The sequence below is a fragment of the Vulpes lagopus genome, chromosome 14 (assembly GCF_018345385.1).
Source record: "Vulpes lagopus strain Blue_001 chromosome 14, ASM1834538v1, whole genome shotgun sequence".
NCBI classification, from domain to species: Eukaryota; Metazoa; Chordata; class Mammalia; order Carnivora; family Canidae; genus Vulpes; species Vulpes lagopus.
The window spans coordinates 30,380,978-30,398,147 of record NC_054837.1 but is presented as its reverse complement, the minus strand read 5'-3'; the positions used below and the strand labels follow the sequence as shown (position 1 = coordinate 30,398,147).

General features: G+C 45.2%; 1 protein-coding gene across 2 annotated transcripts; it reads right to left on the bottom strand.

Moving 5' to 3' along the window:
• Window positions 1–2,710: 2,710 nt before the first annotated feature.
• MTRFR (mitochondrial translation release factor in rescue) lies at window positions 2,711–17,067 on the bottom strand. 2 transcript variants are annotated; one of them, XM_041728886.1, is made up of 3 exons: window positions 16,937–17,067; window positions 4,897–5,204; window positions 2,711–3,049 (listed from the first exon to the last, which is right to left on the bottom strand). In XM_041728886.1, the coding sequence occupies exons 2-3, from the start codon at window positions 5,176–5,178 to the stop codon at window positions 2,831–2,833; spliced, it is 501 nt and encodes a 166-aa protein (XP_041584820.1). In that variant the 5' UTR covers window positions 5,179–5,204; window positions 16,937–17,067; the 3' UTR covers window positions 2,711–2,830. The 2 variants fall into 2 exon arrangements, with proteins under 2 accessions (XP_041584820.1, XP_041584819.1); XM_041728885.1 differs by lacking the exon at window positions 16,937–17,067 and adding an exon at window positions 16,554–16,930.
• Between the last annotated feature and the right edge of the window lie 103 nt (window positions 17,068–17,170).

The window sequence follows — 17,170 nt, the reverse complement described above, 5'->3', positions numbered from 1 at the left end:
CCGGGAGCCTGATGTGGGATTCGATCCCGGGTCTCCAGGATCGCGCCCTGGGCCAAAGGCAAGCGCCAAACCGCTGCGCCACCCAGGGATCCCGAGGGGCAACTTTTGATCTCGGGCTTGTAAGTTCAAGCCCCACCTTGGGTGCAGAGATTACTTAAAAATAAAATCTTTAAAAAAAAAAAAAATCTTTAAAACAAAACAAACAAAAAACAGCTCTGATGAGATGGGAGCTCCCGGTCACAGAATGTTTGCCCGCCGAGCTCCAGAAACCTGTTGTATGCAATGCTGTAACCACTGTGGGCTGAGGAAGGAACGGGTTTGCTTAAGTCAGAAGGCGGGGGTCACATGAGGCTGCATTCTGGTGCATTTTACTTGCAGCAGACTTAGTGTCACCAGGGGAGAAAACAAGAATGTCAGTGGTTTTATCCACTGCCTGCCCACAACGAGGCCATTCTGGGCTTTCATGTGCTTATCTATCCTGGGAGCATTTCTGGGTGCAGGAGGCATGTGTTTCTCATGTGCAGCCACTAAAGTCCAGCTGGCTACATCTGGTGCTCACTGGAAGGATCCTCTGCTCTGGTGCTGGCAAAGAGCTGCTTGAGCTGATGTGTGGGGAACCCGAGTGCTGGTCCCCAGCAGCGCCTTCCAAAGGGATCTTGTGGTGGTTTTTACCACATTCCTTAGACACTAATCCCCAGGTGGTGAGGATTCACTGTGGTGAGCAGGCGACAGAAACAAATGAGGGAAGTGGTCAGTTTTGCAGGCAGGAGGTGAGGGCCCAGCCACAATAGGTCTAAGGGCTGCTAAGAGTCGGCTCTGAGGAGCAGGCTTGTCTGCATCTCTTTCACCCACCTCACAGCAAATCCCAAAGGGTACAAGAGAGGAGACAGATTGAAGCCTCTGTCCCTCCTGTCCATAGCTCCCAGAGTTCTCTTCCCACCCTTACCCACTTGTCATGGACCCTTCCAGGTGCTTGGCTACCTTCTAAGTGGAGGTCCACAGAGGGAAGGGTCCTGGATGCTGCGACCAGGTCTCCAGAGCCTTGCATGCAATGCTGGAACTTCTAATCCAGCTCACTCCAAGGTGAGAAGAGCCTTCGCTGGCTGCCTTAAAGGTAAATTTATTGGGACACATGCCCTGGGCATGCGCTCTGTGGCTGCAGAATGGGCTAGCTTTGCCTGCAGACCCTGTCTGACAGGGGCTGTCTCCCCTCAGGGTTTTTTTCCCCTACCTGTTTTATGGGTGAATACCTGATGTGTTCTGACAAGCCAAGCTATTACCCTGTGCCTAAAAACCCCAAACAATTGTCACAAATCAGGTTTCTGGAAACTCATAAATTTACTTGTAAATCAACATATAGGGAATCTCATGGGTATTTTTTTAAAGTAGGTTCTACACCCAACATGGGACTCACGCTTATGACCCCGAGATCAAGAGTGGCCTGCTCTCCCTACTGAGCCAGTCAGGCGCCCATCTTGTGTCTTCACATCACAGAGGATACTTGGCAAAGCACAGTCTATTAAGTTAATGGGATAAACAGGCAGATTACCATACTCATGTGTCTACTTTTCTCTGCCTTGTTTTTCTTTTATTCTTAGTCTGACATTAAGCTAAGGGATGTCTAAGTATCGCTGAGCAATAACCTCCCAGCAGATGAGTGGTGGCACTAAATGCCATAATGTGTATGTGGTTTTTTTCTTAAACATTATTTTATTTATTTCTGAGGTGTCTGGGTGGCTCAGTTGGTTAAGCATCTGCCTTCGACTCACCTCATGAACCCAGGGTCCCAAGATTGAGCCCCACATTGGGCTCCTTGCTCTATGGGGAGTCTGCTTCTCCCTCTCTCTGCCCCTCTCCCTGTTTGTGCTCTTTCTCAAATAAATAAAATGGTTGAAAAACAAAGATTTTAAGTAATTTACACCCAATGTGGGGCTTGAACTCACAACCCTGAGATCAAGAGTCCCACACTCCACTGAATGAGCCAGCTAAGCGTTCCAAAAATGCCACTAATGTTTGACTCCATTCCAGTTTTCAAAAAAAAGAAAAAAGAAAAAAAGACCTTCCTTAGTAATGCTTTTTTCAAAAAAGTTTTATTTTTAACCTTTGGTAATAAAGCAAGATACAATCACACAAATGTGTAGTTTAACAAAGTACAGTGACATCCTTCTAATTACTGCCCAGGTCCAGAAAGAACTTTGAAAGCCATCCATGGCTCCTCCAAGTGTCCTATCATGACGACCCCTTTTTATTTTTATTTTTTTAGAGAGTACATGAGCATGAGCAGGGCAAGTTGGGGGTGGGAGGGAGGCAGAGAGAGAGAGAATCAAGCAGACTCCATGCCCAGCATGGAGTCCAACTTGGGGCTCCATCTCATGATCCTGAGATCATGAACTGAGCCAAAATCAAGAATGGGACACTTCAACAACTGAGCCACCCAGGCACCCTGCCTCTGGCAAGTTCTTTAGTTAGAATCTTGCAGTTTTGGGATGCCTGGGTGGCTCAGTGGTTAAGCATCTGCCTTTAGCCCAGGGCGTGATCCTGGAGTTCCAGGATCAAGTCCCACATCGGGCTCCCTGCGAGGAGCCTGCTTCTCCCTCTGCCTGTGTCTCTGCTTCCCTCTTTCTCTTTCTGTGTCTCTCATGAATAAATAAATAAAATCTTAAAGGAAAAAAAAAAAGAATCTGCAGTTTTTTCAGGGGTGCCTGGCCGGCTTAGTTGGAAGAGCAGGAGACTCTTGATCTCGGGGTTGGGGTTGTGAATTCAAGCCCCACCTTGGGTGCAGAGATCTTAAAAACAAAGCAACAACAAAAAAAGCATCTTCATTTCTTTCTCAGTGGACGTTTTTACTTAATTCCCGGAGTTCTTTCAGGAGCTTCTTTTTTTCTAGGGTTTCCTTTGCTCTTCGTTTCCGCTCTTGCTTTTTCTTCTCTGCCTCTTGTTTTTCTTTGTAAACAATACTGTTTTCACCGTTGTAGAAAATATCCACTTTCTCTTGTAGGATTTGCCGAGCCAGCTTTCTGTTCTGATCAACTGATCTTGTCTGATGGCACTGCAAGAGAGTATTTCATAATGAGAAAAAGTTTGTTCTGGGCAGGACCTCAGGAATTGCGGATTCAACCTAGTAACTCTCCAGATGGGGATGGGCCACTCGCCAAGAGTCCCAGTGAGTCTATGACAGAGCGGAGACCATCCGCCCTCCTGCCTTTTTCAGGCTTTGTTCTGCCCCCGACCCCGCTGTATTATGTGGCTTTCTCCACGATCGTTTTATAATTAAGAGTGTGGCTTTGTTTGGAAACAATGATAGCCTTCTGATAATTTAAAGTTCTCAAATAATTTTGAAAATATCAGCTGATATGTCTAGGTTGTGGCCAGGGAATAAGCCCCCTGTCTGCACCATTTATAAATGTAAAATTCTTTTTTTTTTAAATAAACATAAAATTCTGTCTCAAGGAGGAAGATAACATCTTTATTATTAGTCAGCCATAACCTTGATTAATACCTAAATCATTAAGGGCAAGTGCCTTGCAAAGCTATTTGATAAAAAATTCTGTGAGGGGATCCCCGGGTGGCTCAGCGTGATCCCGGAGACCCAGGATCAAGTCCCGCGTCAGGTTCCTTGCATGGAGCCTGCTTCTCCCTCTGCCTAGGTCTCTGCCTCTCTCTGTGTGTCTCTCATGAATAAATAAATAAAATCTTTTTTTTAAAAAAAGTGTGAAATTAGAACGAAAGAAGAGTACCAAAAGCAAATGGGCAGTAAGTTTATAAAATAGTTAAAAATCGGGTCAGGTTTCAGAATTTTATTTGTTGCTCATGAATGACACTTTTTTCTCAAGAAGGAAAACAAAACTGATTGAGGTTTTAACTGATAGGCTCTTGGCTCAAATGCTTGGCAGTGAAGAACAGTTAGGAGCACAGACTTTGGGCTTGGTCTGGGTTGATACCTGCAGCTGTGGGATCTCAGGCAAGTTAACTAACCTCTCTGTGCCTGATTCTACATTGGTACCGTGAAGATAAGGTTTAAGGGCTTGTGAGGATGAAGACGGGCTGTGGGTATAGTTGCACAGACCAGTGCTGACCACGTATTTATGGGACACAAGTCTCTGGCATGTGGAGAACCTGCCTTGCCATCTCTTCTCTGCCCTGTGCTCATGCAGCACTTAGGGCCCTCTGGCGACACAGAATGGACTGGCGGTTCCACTGGGAGGCAGCAGGGCCACTATCTGTTAGTAGTGGAAATGGGACAGAGCATTTCAGTATTTCCTAAGGGCCCAGGATGTGTTGAGAGCTGGTGACTCTCTGATCAGAAATGTTTTTTTTTTATTTAATTAAAATTAAAAAAAAAAAAAAAAAGAAATTCCAGATTCAGCAAAAAAAAAAAAAAAAAAAAAAAAGAAATGTTTTTTTTCTGTAAAGAAGGAAGACTCTTATAGGTGCCAGCGCCACATATCGCATTTTTGTTCTGAGGGTTAGAAATGCTTTGCCTGTGTTACCTCCCTCTCAGAAGGACAGGTGTCACTGACATGTACCAAAGAGGGGGCGGAGGGATACAGCAGATCACTGAGGGCTGGGACTGCTGGCAGACACTCCAGGTTGGTGTGATGCTTGGGGACCAGAGCCCAGGCACTGCCGCGGAACTCTCCACGCCCAGAGGCTCTGCGACAAGTGTGCCACCTGCCAGATGCCAGGCCAGCAGGCGGCCCCTGGTTCCCAGGGACCCTGGACAGAGGCTCTGAGGCTTTGCAGGAGGTTCTGCCTCAGGGCCCAGAGTCAGGATCTGTGATGCTTGCCGCTGCCCGGGCCAGAAGGAGAACACACTTTAGCCGGTCACCACGGTCACTCACGGTGCCCTGTAAGCCGTCTGAAACCCGCTGACCCCCAGCAGTCTTCCTCCTCTACCTTGACGACGATGCCCGAGGGGATGTGCTTCAGCACCACACAGTTGCTTGTTTTGTTGGTGGCCTGGCCCCCTGGACCATGTCCTTTCACAAACTGCTCTTCCAGTTCACTTTCATCCAGGAGAGGCAGAGCAGAGCGGTCCTTCTTGCCTGCCGCCTGGACCATAGTGACTGCCACTCTCGGGGCTGACAGCACTGGCTTTGCCTGAGGTCCAAGGCCCCATGGCATGGTGCATAGTCTGGCCAGTCGTGCAGGCAAGCCAAAGAAACTTGAGGTACTCATGCAGAGGAGTTCTGCTAGCTTGGGACCTGAGTTGGAGAAAAAAAAAAAAAAAAAAAAAGAGCCTTTCAGGAAGATGCATTCACTCTCAAGATTATACTTTAGGTTCTAGGACCACCTTTCATGAACCGGTTCAGGCAATGGCCACCCAGCTGTCAAGTGGGGGTATTTGGGAAGTTAGCAGAGACAGCAATGCATAACCCACTGCAGCCTTGGAACATCTCCTGTGATCTCAGGGCTTGTGCCCTCTCAGCTGAGAAATAGTTTCTTTTTCTTTTTTTTTTTAAAGATTTTATTTCTTCATGAGACACACACACACAGAGAAAGAGGCAGAGAGAGAAGCAGGCCCATGCAGGGAGCCCGATGCGGGACTCAATCCCAGGTCTCCAGGATCACGCCCTGGGCCAAAGGCAGGGGCTCAACCACTGAGCCACCTGGGCGTCCCGAGAAATAGTTTCTTACAACAGATTGAAAATATCTTCGAAGCACCCAGAGGTGCTGTTTTCTCAGGAAAGAAAGGTTTTGAATGTGACACACAAAAGAACAGGGCTGTTATTCGATAAACGCTAAACAGTGCATCAGGCAAGACTCAGGATCTGAGTCAAGCGACATTATTTCAACGTTTGAGGATCTTTGAAATCAAAATGTAAAGACAACATTAGGCGAGCCTATTTTATAGCTGAGCTTACACGGTCTGACACAGTAAATATCACTATCAATCAATGTCATGATTGTTGTTTTTTAATGTTTCCAGTTTCATGGATTTGAATAGGAACATCTGTTCCTTCAGTCGCACTGCCAATAACATGATCCAAGTGGTGCTCATCCCTGGAACCATCAAATCAACTGATTTTTATTAAGGTGCCTGTATGGTTCAGGATGCCATATGAGGCGTAGTAAGCGATGCAAGGTGGGAAGGAGTGAGCCTCTGTCTTCATAGAGCTTAGAGTCTAGTTGGGAGAGAAGATGCTAAAAAAGCAGTATTTAACCATTATATTTAAATAGCTACTCCAGACGTAGCAGAAGGCTGAAATGTCTTTGTTTGACAAGTGAATGGTATCGAGAGTAACAGATACCAGGACGTGGTGAATCCCACAGGCCTTGGCTTTCTTCCAGGGGAGGAAGGCAGAATGAGCTGACAGGTGTTAGCTCTTTTCAAAGATGGGTAACCTTCCCATGCGAATAGGGACACGTCACAATGTAGGCCTGTTTTCTTACCTGGAAAATGGGTGACTAAGCCCTTCTCCACACCTATCCTGCATAGGATTAAAGATCAGAGGGAAAAAAACTTCTGCAAAGAGTTTTATTGACTACCTTTGAAGGCATGAGACTGATTTTTAGCAAAATTCCTGTTGCTTAGGTGGATTATGGGAACTATGAACGTGCCACTTGCTTCATGATTCTTGATCCAGGATGATGTAGGTGCTAAAAACAGATGCACTGTCCCTTTTTAACAACTGCTTCCTTTGAAGCTCTAAATAGCTGCTTTTACCCTTTGAAACCTTGTAAATTCTAGCTGATGGCCACTGGTCTCTAACATAGGTACGAAGCTGTGGATACCTAAGCCAATGCCCTAAGCCAAAAGTAGCTTCACCATGCACCAAATAATTTCAGGAGATTTGCTCTCAGCTCATTTACCTTTTGCCCCCTGTCAGTCCAGGCTGCTAATTTCTCTGAGCCCACGCTGGTCTCTAACAAGCTTTGAGGACGCTTACTGCAGACGCATGCTACTGGGCACTGCTGCCTCGTAAATATGTACATTTCTGTTACTTTACACGTATCTGAGTACTGGCCCTGAGAGGATGCTGGTCCTCTTTAAAACGACAATACGGTATTCTTAATCTCTCTATGGAAAATAAATATAATGAAATGTACTTTTCGGGCCTTGTGCCCATGCTAATTTTCAATCCTGTGACTGACAGGATGGTCTACACTCGCAACTTCTTTCTGAAAAGTATGGCATTCAGTTGTGTGTCAGTCCCAGGGGGTGACAATTAATGTGGTGTTGGTAGGATGCTCTGTGGCTGTGAAGGGCGAGATTTTGAAACAGAGCGTGCCAGGGAAAGCCGAGCTTTAAAAACTGGTTTTATTGTGTGTCACGTCTTTCAGAAATACACTCAGAAGATGAATGATAAACACAGGCACTTTTCTGAAATCACTCTGACAAAGAGCCCACTCCCCTGCAAATGATTGAGTGAATGAGACTAAGCCGATGTCCAAAATTTCCCTTCCCTTATTTCTGCTTTCAATCTGCAGAACAAGATTCCTTTGTGTACCAGACAGCATCTAGTCCCTGGATCAGATTCATTACAGAACATGAGCCCGGGGCCTCCTTTGGGGTTTCTCTTCCGCTAGTTAGTAAATCTGACCAGGCAGGACAGCGTTGGAATAGAGTGCAAGTGACAAAGAAAGGAAGTGAGTCTGAGACGAGGCAAAACTCCCAGACAAAGGGTGGAGAGTGCTTTTATCAGCTGCTTTGTCACTGGCCCGCTGTGTTTCAAATCTACCTTTCTGTCCTAGTTCGGAGCTGACACACACCCTGGAAGGTCTCCCACCCAAATGGAGTTTAAATAGGTCCCCCGTGCTCGGTTACTGGCTGCTTTGTTTAATGGCTAATTCCAACAGCCAATCGGACGATTCTAAATACTTTTAGTATCTCCGGAGCGTTGGCTCCGCTCCAATGACTGCTAAAAATGACAAAACACATCCATGGTTCCACGTCCCCAAAGCCCAGAGAATACGGATTGGATTTCAGTTTTTGTGATACCCACAGAGCAACGCAAAAGTCTTTGGGGAACAATAAAAGCAGCTCAAATTAGAGCTCATCGTGACATGGTGACAAGGAGGGTTGGTAAGGGGAAACCGGGAGTCATGACAGCTTGCCCTAATTCCTTTCTGTGGGTGTGCGCTTCGATTCAGGGCTGGCTCTCCACCCCAACTTCCCCTCAGCTCTGTTTCTCCTCTGAGGACGGCTTCTGCCGCTCAACAGCTGATTGCAGTTTGGCTTAAAGCCTCTCATTGTCCCAGTCCCTTCCCACTTGGTCAAGTCAGAGATAATAGGTGTCAGGACTTTCCAAAAGGGAATGCTAATTTGTTCAATGAATGTTTTCAACATTTACTATGTGCCAGGCATGAGCCTTGGGGAGCCCAAGGAGAGTGGGGCATAAAAGAGAAATTAAGATGCCCCTCCCCCCAATACTATTGATGGCATAGCCCAGGATGGATAATGTGCTACAGAGCAGTGGTTCTCGGATTTGACTGTGCTCCCATGTCACTTGGACTGCTTGCTACTGGGACTTGGGATTTGCATTCTGTTAGGTGCCCCCTTTCCTGACCTGGAGCAGTTGCCATGAATTTCCTCCTCAGGGCTCCACAGTCAACCATGCCTAGGAAGATGTCTGGCTGCAGGGATGGTATGTTGAGCTCTGCAACGTGGCCTGAGACTGCAGCAAACAATCATAAGTAAACTAGACACAGCAACGTGAGGCTCATTTCACTAGTAGCTCTAATGCTCTGGAGATGGGGGACGGGGATGGTGATGTCTCTGAGAGAGATAAGGATATTTGAGTCTGTTTGCAGGAAGTCATAGGATTTCAATCTCTGGACTCACCTTCTGGATGCCATTTGCCCAAAAGTCACTGCCTCACTATCTTTTTAGAGAGACAGAGTGCTAGTTTCTCTTGGCAACAACTTTCATGGTATCTCAACCTCGTAGAAACTTCATCAAATCAAACTGAAGGAACAGATGTGGTGATGAACTGAAATGGGGGTGCCTTAAGAAAGATGACTGGTAAAGCTCTCACCGTGGCACACTTTCCTGAGCAGACATACCCCATGGAGATTCTGTTAGAGATGATACTATTTCAATAGGTCTTGGGTGGGACCAGAGACCTGCGTCCCTAACCAGCTCCCAAGTGAGGCTCTGGCCTTCAGAACCCAAGGAGTGTCATAGCCAAAAACTTTGAGCAAAGGTGCTTGCCTGTATGGTGGCTCCTAGGACTGCCTGGTGCCTGGCTACTGGATGGGAGCTCCCAAACGATGAAGGCAAAGATGGAGATAGGGGAAGGACAGTAATGGCAGGAAAGGCAAACATTCAGAGAAAATAATTAAATGAATATCAAGTTGGGCAGCCTGGGTGGCTCAGCGGTTTAGCGCCACCTTCAGCCCAGGGCCTGATCCTGGAGACCGGGGATCGAGTCCTACATCGGGCTCCCTGCATGGAGCCTACTTTTCCCTCTGCTGCACTCTCTCTGTCTTTCATGAATGAATAAATAAATAAAATCTTAAAAAAAAAAGAATATTAATTTGAGCTAATAGAGAAGGTGAAATGGAAACAAAGATTGAGAAAGGGTCATCTGAAAAAGACCACCAGGGTGGCTCAGTCAGTTAAGTATCTGCCTTTGGCTTAGGTCATGATCTCAGGGTCCTGGGATCAAGCCTTGCATTGGGCTCCTTGCTCAGTGGTGAGTCTGCTTCTCCCCCTGCTCACTTTCTCATAAGTAATAAAATCTTTTTTGAAAAAAAAAACACCAATGTTTTTATTACATTAGTGTTCTAGAACGGTGTCTGATATGAACATGTGGGCCACATGTGAAATTCTAAAATTTTTTTTTTTAATTTTTATTTATTTATGATAGTCACAGAGAGAGAGAGAGAGAGAGAGGCAGAGACATAGGCAGAGGGAGAAGCAGGCTCCATGCACCGGGAGCCTGATGTGGGATTCGATCCCGGGTCTCCAGGATCGCGCCCTGGGCCAAAGGCAAGCGCCAAACCACTGCGCCACCCAGGGATCCCCACATGTGAAATTCTAAATTTTCTAGTAGTCACCTTAAAAACAGTCAAATGAGGGGCGCCTGGCTGGCTCAGTTGGTGGGGCATGTGTTTCATGATCTCATGATTATAAGTTCAAGCCATACGCTGGATGTAGAGATGACTTAAAATTGTTAGGTGCCTGGGTAGCTTAGTCGGTTAGGTGTCCGACTCTTTTTTTTTTTTTTTAAGTGTCCGACTCTTGATCTCAGCTCAGATCTTGATCTTAGGGTTGTGAGTTCAAGCCCCAAGCTGGGCTCCAAGCTGGGTATGGAATCTACTTAAAATAATTAAAATAAAATCTTTATTTTTTATTTTTGTTATTTTTAAAAGATTTTATTTATTCATGAGAGACACATAGAAAGAGGCAGAGACACAGGCTCAACCACTGAGCCACCCAGGTGCCCCTAAAATAAAATCTTTAAAAAATAAAATAAAAATGAAGTAAAAAGAACCTTCAGATGAAATTAATGTTAATATATTTTAAAGATATATATTGGGATCCCTGGGTGGCGCAGCGGTTTGGCGCCTGCCTTTGGCCCAGGGCGCGATCCTGGAGACCCAGGATCGATTCCCACATCAGGCTCCCGGTGCATGGAGCCTGCTTCTCCCTCTGCCTGTGTCTCTGCCTCTCTCTCTCTCTCTGTCTCTGTGACTATCGTAGATAAATAAAAAAAAATAAAAAAAAAATTTAAAAAAAAAAATAATAAAGATATATATTTAATGCATTTTAGTTAATAAAAGGGCTCCTGGGTGGCTCACTCAGTTAAGTGTCCAACTCATAATTTTGGCTCAGGTCATAATCTCAGGGTCGTGAGATCAAGCCCTGAGTTGGGCTCTGCATTCAGCAGGGAGTCTGTTTGAGGTTCTCTCTCCCTCTCCTCCTCCCCCAGCACTCTTTCTCTCTCAAATGAATAAATCTTTAAAAAATATTTTATTTATTTTTTAAAAAGGTTTTATTTATTCATTCATGAGAGACACAGAGAGAGGCAGAGACACAGGCAGAGGGAGAAGCAGGCTCCATGCAAGGAGCCCGATGCGGAACTCGATCCCAAGTCTCCAGAATCACGCCCTGGGCTGAAGGTGGCGCTAAACTGCTGAGCCACCTGGGCTAATATAAATATAATATAAATATTAACCCAGGGTATCCAAAATATTATTTTGATATGTAATCAATATAAAAATTATGATATCTTATTTTTTATATGATGTCTTCAAAACCTGGGGTGTGTTCAATGCTCATATCAGACCATGTAGTTCCGGAATCTTGCTCATTATGGTCTAGAAGCAGCAACAGCACCACTTGGGAACTTGTTAGGAATGTGGACTCTCAGGCCCTACTTCAGACTTCCTAAATGAGAACCTGCATTTTATTAAGATCTGCAGGTAAGGGGCATCTGGGTGGCTCAGTTAGTTAAACGTCTGCCTTTGACTCAGGTCATGATCCTGGGGTTCTAGGATCAGGCCTCAGTTGGGCTCCCTGCTCAGTGGAGCCTGTTTCTCCCTCTCCCTCTGCCTGCTGCTCCCCTTGCTTGTGCTCTCTCTCTCTCTCTCCCTCTCAAACAAACAAACAAACAAACAAATAAATAAATAAATAACATCTTAAAAAAAATTTGCAGGTGACTCAGAGGCGCAGACTCCCAAGACATTTTACTTATTTATTTATTTTATTTTTTTTCCCAAAACATTGTACTAGAACACAGGAACCAGCAAGTTCTTCCAGCTGCTAGGACACTTTTAAAAGCTGTTGTTTCTTATGTTTATGTTTAAGAAGTTGAGGCCAGTATTCTGGAGTGCAGGTTACCTGCTTGGTCATGGTCCTGTTTTCCCTTCCACAATAGGAAATAAAGTGATAGGTCTCAAAACAGTGATCTAATCAATGGTGAAGGACCAAACAGTGAACTTGACCAGGCCGATGTGCAATGGTGCAGCTTTAAAGAGAAAAATGGCCAGCTGATGGCATCAAAAGCCAAGTGAGAGGATGATTTTCTGAGAAAGGCTTAAGCATCATTCATGTTTCATAATACATTTTTGGTGCTTGTTCCCTGCAAAATGGGAGTTAAAGCAGCTACTTTCCCACCTACCCCATCTAGCTCATCCTCCTGGGCTGGTTGTCTGGAGTCCTTTCCAGGGCTGGAGCATCTCCCAGAATGGAACATCTGGGGGCTACGGCTGAGGCCTGAAACAGACCATGTCCTTTCCTGGGCTTGGGGGTTCCCTCTGAAGATAAAGCACCTTTCACTCACAGGAAGTGTTGGCAGGGAATTATTTCTCAAACAAGACAAACATAACAGATTGAGCAGGAAATGCCATATTGAAGAATGGTCTGGTTCTGGTCTCAATTTAATAGGCTCCCTGCAGCAGAGTTCAAGAGACAACTAACGAAGTAGATGAAGAGAAAAGCTTTCAATTCATACAACACTAACATCTCATTCAGTTTTTTTTTCTTCCTTAAACAGAAAACTCTGAATCCACAGAGAATTACACCTGTCCTATTTGTGTGCATCGCTGTGATTTTCTTCTATTTATGGCATCTAACAGGAACTTTAAAATTTTATCAACTACACAGTTAAATTAAGACAGAAACACAAGAAAAAGCAGCAGTAATAACACTCTATGTGTCCTTAAATTTTCAGACAATGTATTATTTTGGATGATAATGATGAATGAATCTATTATCATGAATGATTCCTTATACATATAATTTTTAAATTTTATATATATATATATTTTAAAGATTTTACTTATTTATGAGAGACACACAGAGAGAGAGAGGCAGAGACACAGGAAGAGGAGAAGCAGTCTCCCCGCAAGGAGCCCAATGGGAGACTCAATCCTGGACCTCCAGGATCACACCCTGAGCCAAAGGCAGACACTCAATCACTGAGCCACCTGGGCGTTACGATATTTGTTTAGGACTTTTTTTTTTTTTTTAAAGATTTTATTTATTTATTCATGAGACACACAAAGAGAGAGAGAGAGAAGCACAGACACAGGCAGAAGCAGGCTCCATGCAGGGAGCCTGACGCAGGACTCAATCCCAGGTCTTCAGGATTACACCCTGGGCCAATGGCAGCGCTAAACTGCTGAGCCACCCAGGCTGCCCTGTTTAGGACCTAAATGCTATCAAAGCACATTCAACTACATTATCGTATTTGACACAGATAAAGAAAAGTGATTATCTCAGGTAGATTTGGAAGAACCTTAGGTATTCCATTTTAAAAAAAGATTTTATTTGAGAGAGTAGGAGCACACAAGCAGGGGGAGTGGCAGAGGGAGAGGGGGAGAAGCAGGTTCCCAGCTGAGTGCGACTCAAATCCCAGGAGCTGAGATCCTGACCTGAGCAGAAGGCAGATGCTTAACCAACTGAGCCACCCAGGTGCTGCTCCCATCAGGTATTCCATTTTTTAAACTAAACTTATCATTTCTACAGCTTTTTTATCCTTTCTACTTTTAGCTTTCATGGTTATCTCTAGATCTGTCATTTCCGGGATCCCCGGGTGGCGCAGCGGTTTGGCGCCTGCCTTTGGCCCAGGGCGCGATCCTGGAGATCCGGGATCGAATCCCACGTCGGGCTCCCGGTGCATGGAGCCTGCTTCTCCCTCTGCCTATGTCTCTGCCTCTCTCTCTCTCTCTGTGTGTGTGTGTGTGTGTGACTATCATAAAAAAAAAATAAAAAAAATCTGTCATTTCCCAGCTCCTTAAGTATTAGCTCATTTTCCTCAATTTTTTCTGGACTGTTCCTCTCATTTTTTTGTCCCTAAAAGGCCACACTGCTCTGTAGTCACTCTTGGCTTCATGATTTACTCACTGTGCAGCTTTGGCCACATTTCCTCATCTGTAAAATACCACCTAGGGTGAGAAGAAAAAGTAATGTCTCTACTACGTAGAACCCTTAGGAGTACTTTGGATCCCTAAACTAAAAGCTGAAGAGCCTTTGACTAACACACCACATAAACTGTGGTCTTATCTCATAAACTTAATCTGAAACAGATTATTTCATAGGCTTTTTACAAAAAAATTTATTTAAGTAATCTCTACACCCAACGTGGGGCTCAAACTCATGACCAGGAGATCAAGAGTCCCATGTTCTTCCAACTGAGCCAGCCAGGCACCCCTTTGTAGACTTCTTATTTATTTATTCATGAGAGACAGAGAGACAGACAGAGAGAGAGAGAGAGAGAGAGAGAGGCGCAGAGACTACAGGCAGAGAGGGAAAAGCAGGCTCCATGCAGGGAGCCCGATGTGGGACTCAATCCGGGGTCTCTATGATCAGGCCCTGGGCTGAAGGCGGCGCTAAACTGCTGAGCCACCCAGGCTGCCCTATAGACTTGTTTTAGGGCACAGAGTGAAAGGCATCTAGAATGGTGACCTGAAAATTATTTCATCTGGTATGGTTCAATTTTTTTTTAAATTTTTTTTTTAATTATTATTTATTCATGATAGTCAGAGAGAGAGAGAGAGAGAGGCAGAGACACAGACAGAGGGAGAAGCAGGCTCCATGCACCGGGAGCCCGACGTGGGATTCGATCCCGGGTCTCCAGGATCGCGCCCTGGGCCAAAGGCAGGCGCCAAACCGCTGCGCCACCCAGGGATCCCTGGTATGGTTCAATTTAAGATTAGTACTTGAAAACCATGAAATGACCAAAGATGTGCTATTTGGTGAGGTCATAATTGTGGTCTATGAAATCAGGTGCCAAGGAGATAATTATAATGCCAAGAATACAGTTTGACTTCCTTAGCAGGCTCACATGGAAAGATAAATCACCACCTTCATCCAACAAGTCCTGGCTTAAACATGGAGATCTTTAGGAATTATCTGATAGAGTAAGAAAAATCGTGAAAGACAAAAAGGTGACAAAGTTTATATTTTAATATACGTCTGATGATTTCATGTTTAACTAGATTTAAAGCTTTAAGTTCCTCTTTTTTTTTTTTTTTTCCTGCTGTGAAGAACTGTACCCCCCTCTCCCACCCCCTATGACAGTTTGGACATAACCACCAAAGAGTAGCAATGCTGGGGTTAAGAGACACTAAATACCACAAGCCACACAGCATGGTCTTATCCCCATCAAGTCAAAGATCTCCACTCAAAAGTCAGTTTGAGGCCTTCAAGGTCAAAGAGATACTTCAGTAATTTGAGGTTAAAAATAAAACTATATAGTGACCATATCACCATAAAGGCCATAAAATAGTGGTGTCAGTTTGCATACAAGTAGTGCAAAGTCTCTAGGATGGGATTAAAGTCTTAGGATGGTTTAGATTAGATGAATAGCTATTACACTTAATGCATTTACTGGAATTTCTCAAGCCTCCTACTTCTGTTTCCTATATTCAGAAATAATGTCTCTGGACTTTTTTTTAAAAAGATTTTATTTATTTATTCATGAGAGACACAGAGAGAGGCAGAGACAGAGGCAGAGAAGCAGGCTCCATGCAGGGAACCCGACCATCCCAGTCTCCAGGATCACACCCCGGGCTGAAGGCGGTGCTAAACTGCTAAGCCACGGGAGCTGCCCTGTCTCTGGACTTTAAAAACTACCTTTTTAGCTGTTTATAAAGCTTTGAGAGAGGTATTTTTTTCTCTTTAGTCCAAAGAGTCAAAGGCAATTTCCAATGATTTTTTTTAAGACCCATCCAAAGAGCTTAGCGTAAAATATGGTATGAGCAACCTTATCAAAATATTTCACCACATTAACAAGATAATTTGGTTAGCCAGAATATTGCTCTTCTTATACTGTCTTATTAAGACATTAATAGATAAAAAGTTATCTAAAACCACACAACCAAAACCAAAAAACCAAAAGCCCACATGCTTAAACTGAACAGAACCCATCTGACTTTGTGGCCAAAAGTGGACATTTCCTGCCTCTTGCATGGTTAGGAAATAATGGCTAGTACTCAATTTAGGGGTTAATATTTTTCTTGTAAGGAAATACAACTCTGTCTGCTTGGGGATGTCTCAGTAATTCACAATTCTCAGTTCTTCTGAGTGTAAAAGATTCTATGATGTCTCAAGTAATAGATTTTGTGACTAACTGAAATTAGTGTTGACTTTTCTTTTTTTTTCTTTTTTTTTTGGTGGGCTTGAAACATGGTCAGTGACATCAGCAGCAGAGCCATGTGCTTAAAATCAGTTTGATTTCAGTTAGGTATTATATGAGCATAGTATTGACGGATGGGACTCACAGTGGGGCGGGGTGGGGCTTAAATTTATTTAAGCTTGAAATCTTTCATACACAGATGGGGCTTTGGATACAGACCGAATTTTTTTGTTTGAGACCTAATTACTAGGAGGCTCAGGGGACACGGAATGCCCTGCAGATCTGTCATTCTTGCCAATAGATCGCGTGTGTCCTGGCTTCTCAGCCACTTCTACACGACGGGGCCAGCCAAGGTCCTTTACTTCGGACCCTTGGAGGGGGCAATACAAGAGCTGGCCTTAAAGCTTAACTAGTCTTGAGAAAGTGAACTGAACAGAGAGGATGAAAAGGCCTGGGTCCACACGGAGGCACACGGATTCTCTGGGGTCTTTCCAAAGGCCGGGGAAGAGCAATGCTGACACCTACCATACGCCAGTCTGAAACAGCACCTGCTGCGTGCAAAAAGCTCCATAAAACTCTGCTGAACAAAGGCAATGAAGGTGGTTCCGTTTCTTCGTGGGCCTCAGTTGCAACTGTTTTCTCCAGGCCAGCGGGCTGCCCTCCCCTCCTCACCCAGGCCCCGGAAGAACCCCAGGGCCGACTCCTAGCAGTCTAGGGTAAACCAAGTGCAGAGAAAACTTAGCTTAGCGTCTGGGCCAGCTGCACCTCACCGCCAGCGGGGCTTCAGGTCAGCTGGTTGTGCGACTCGGGTCGCATGCTGGGTCGTCCCAACGTCCAGTCCTTTCTCCAGAGCCCTTTACACTCGTGGGCAACCGTAGGGGTTGGCTGGCTTCTCTGCGGACGCTTACCTGGCCTCAGGGCTGGCCTCCCACCCGCAACGTCTGGGGCAAAGCGAACTGCGACCTGTAGCTCGCAGGCGCGGTCCTGCGTCTGCGCACGCGCAGTCCTTCCGCCGTGGCTGGCTCAGGCTCGCCCCAGGCTCATTCTTGCCAACTGCGCATGCGGGAGGCGGGCACTTCTCTTCGCGTGCGGTCCGTAGCACTGCGGACAACCAAACAGATCAGAGGACTTTGGCAGAAGCC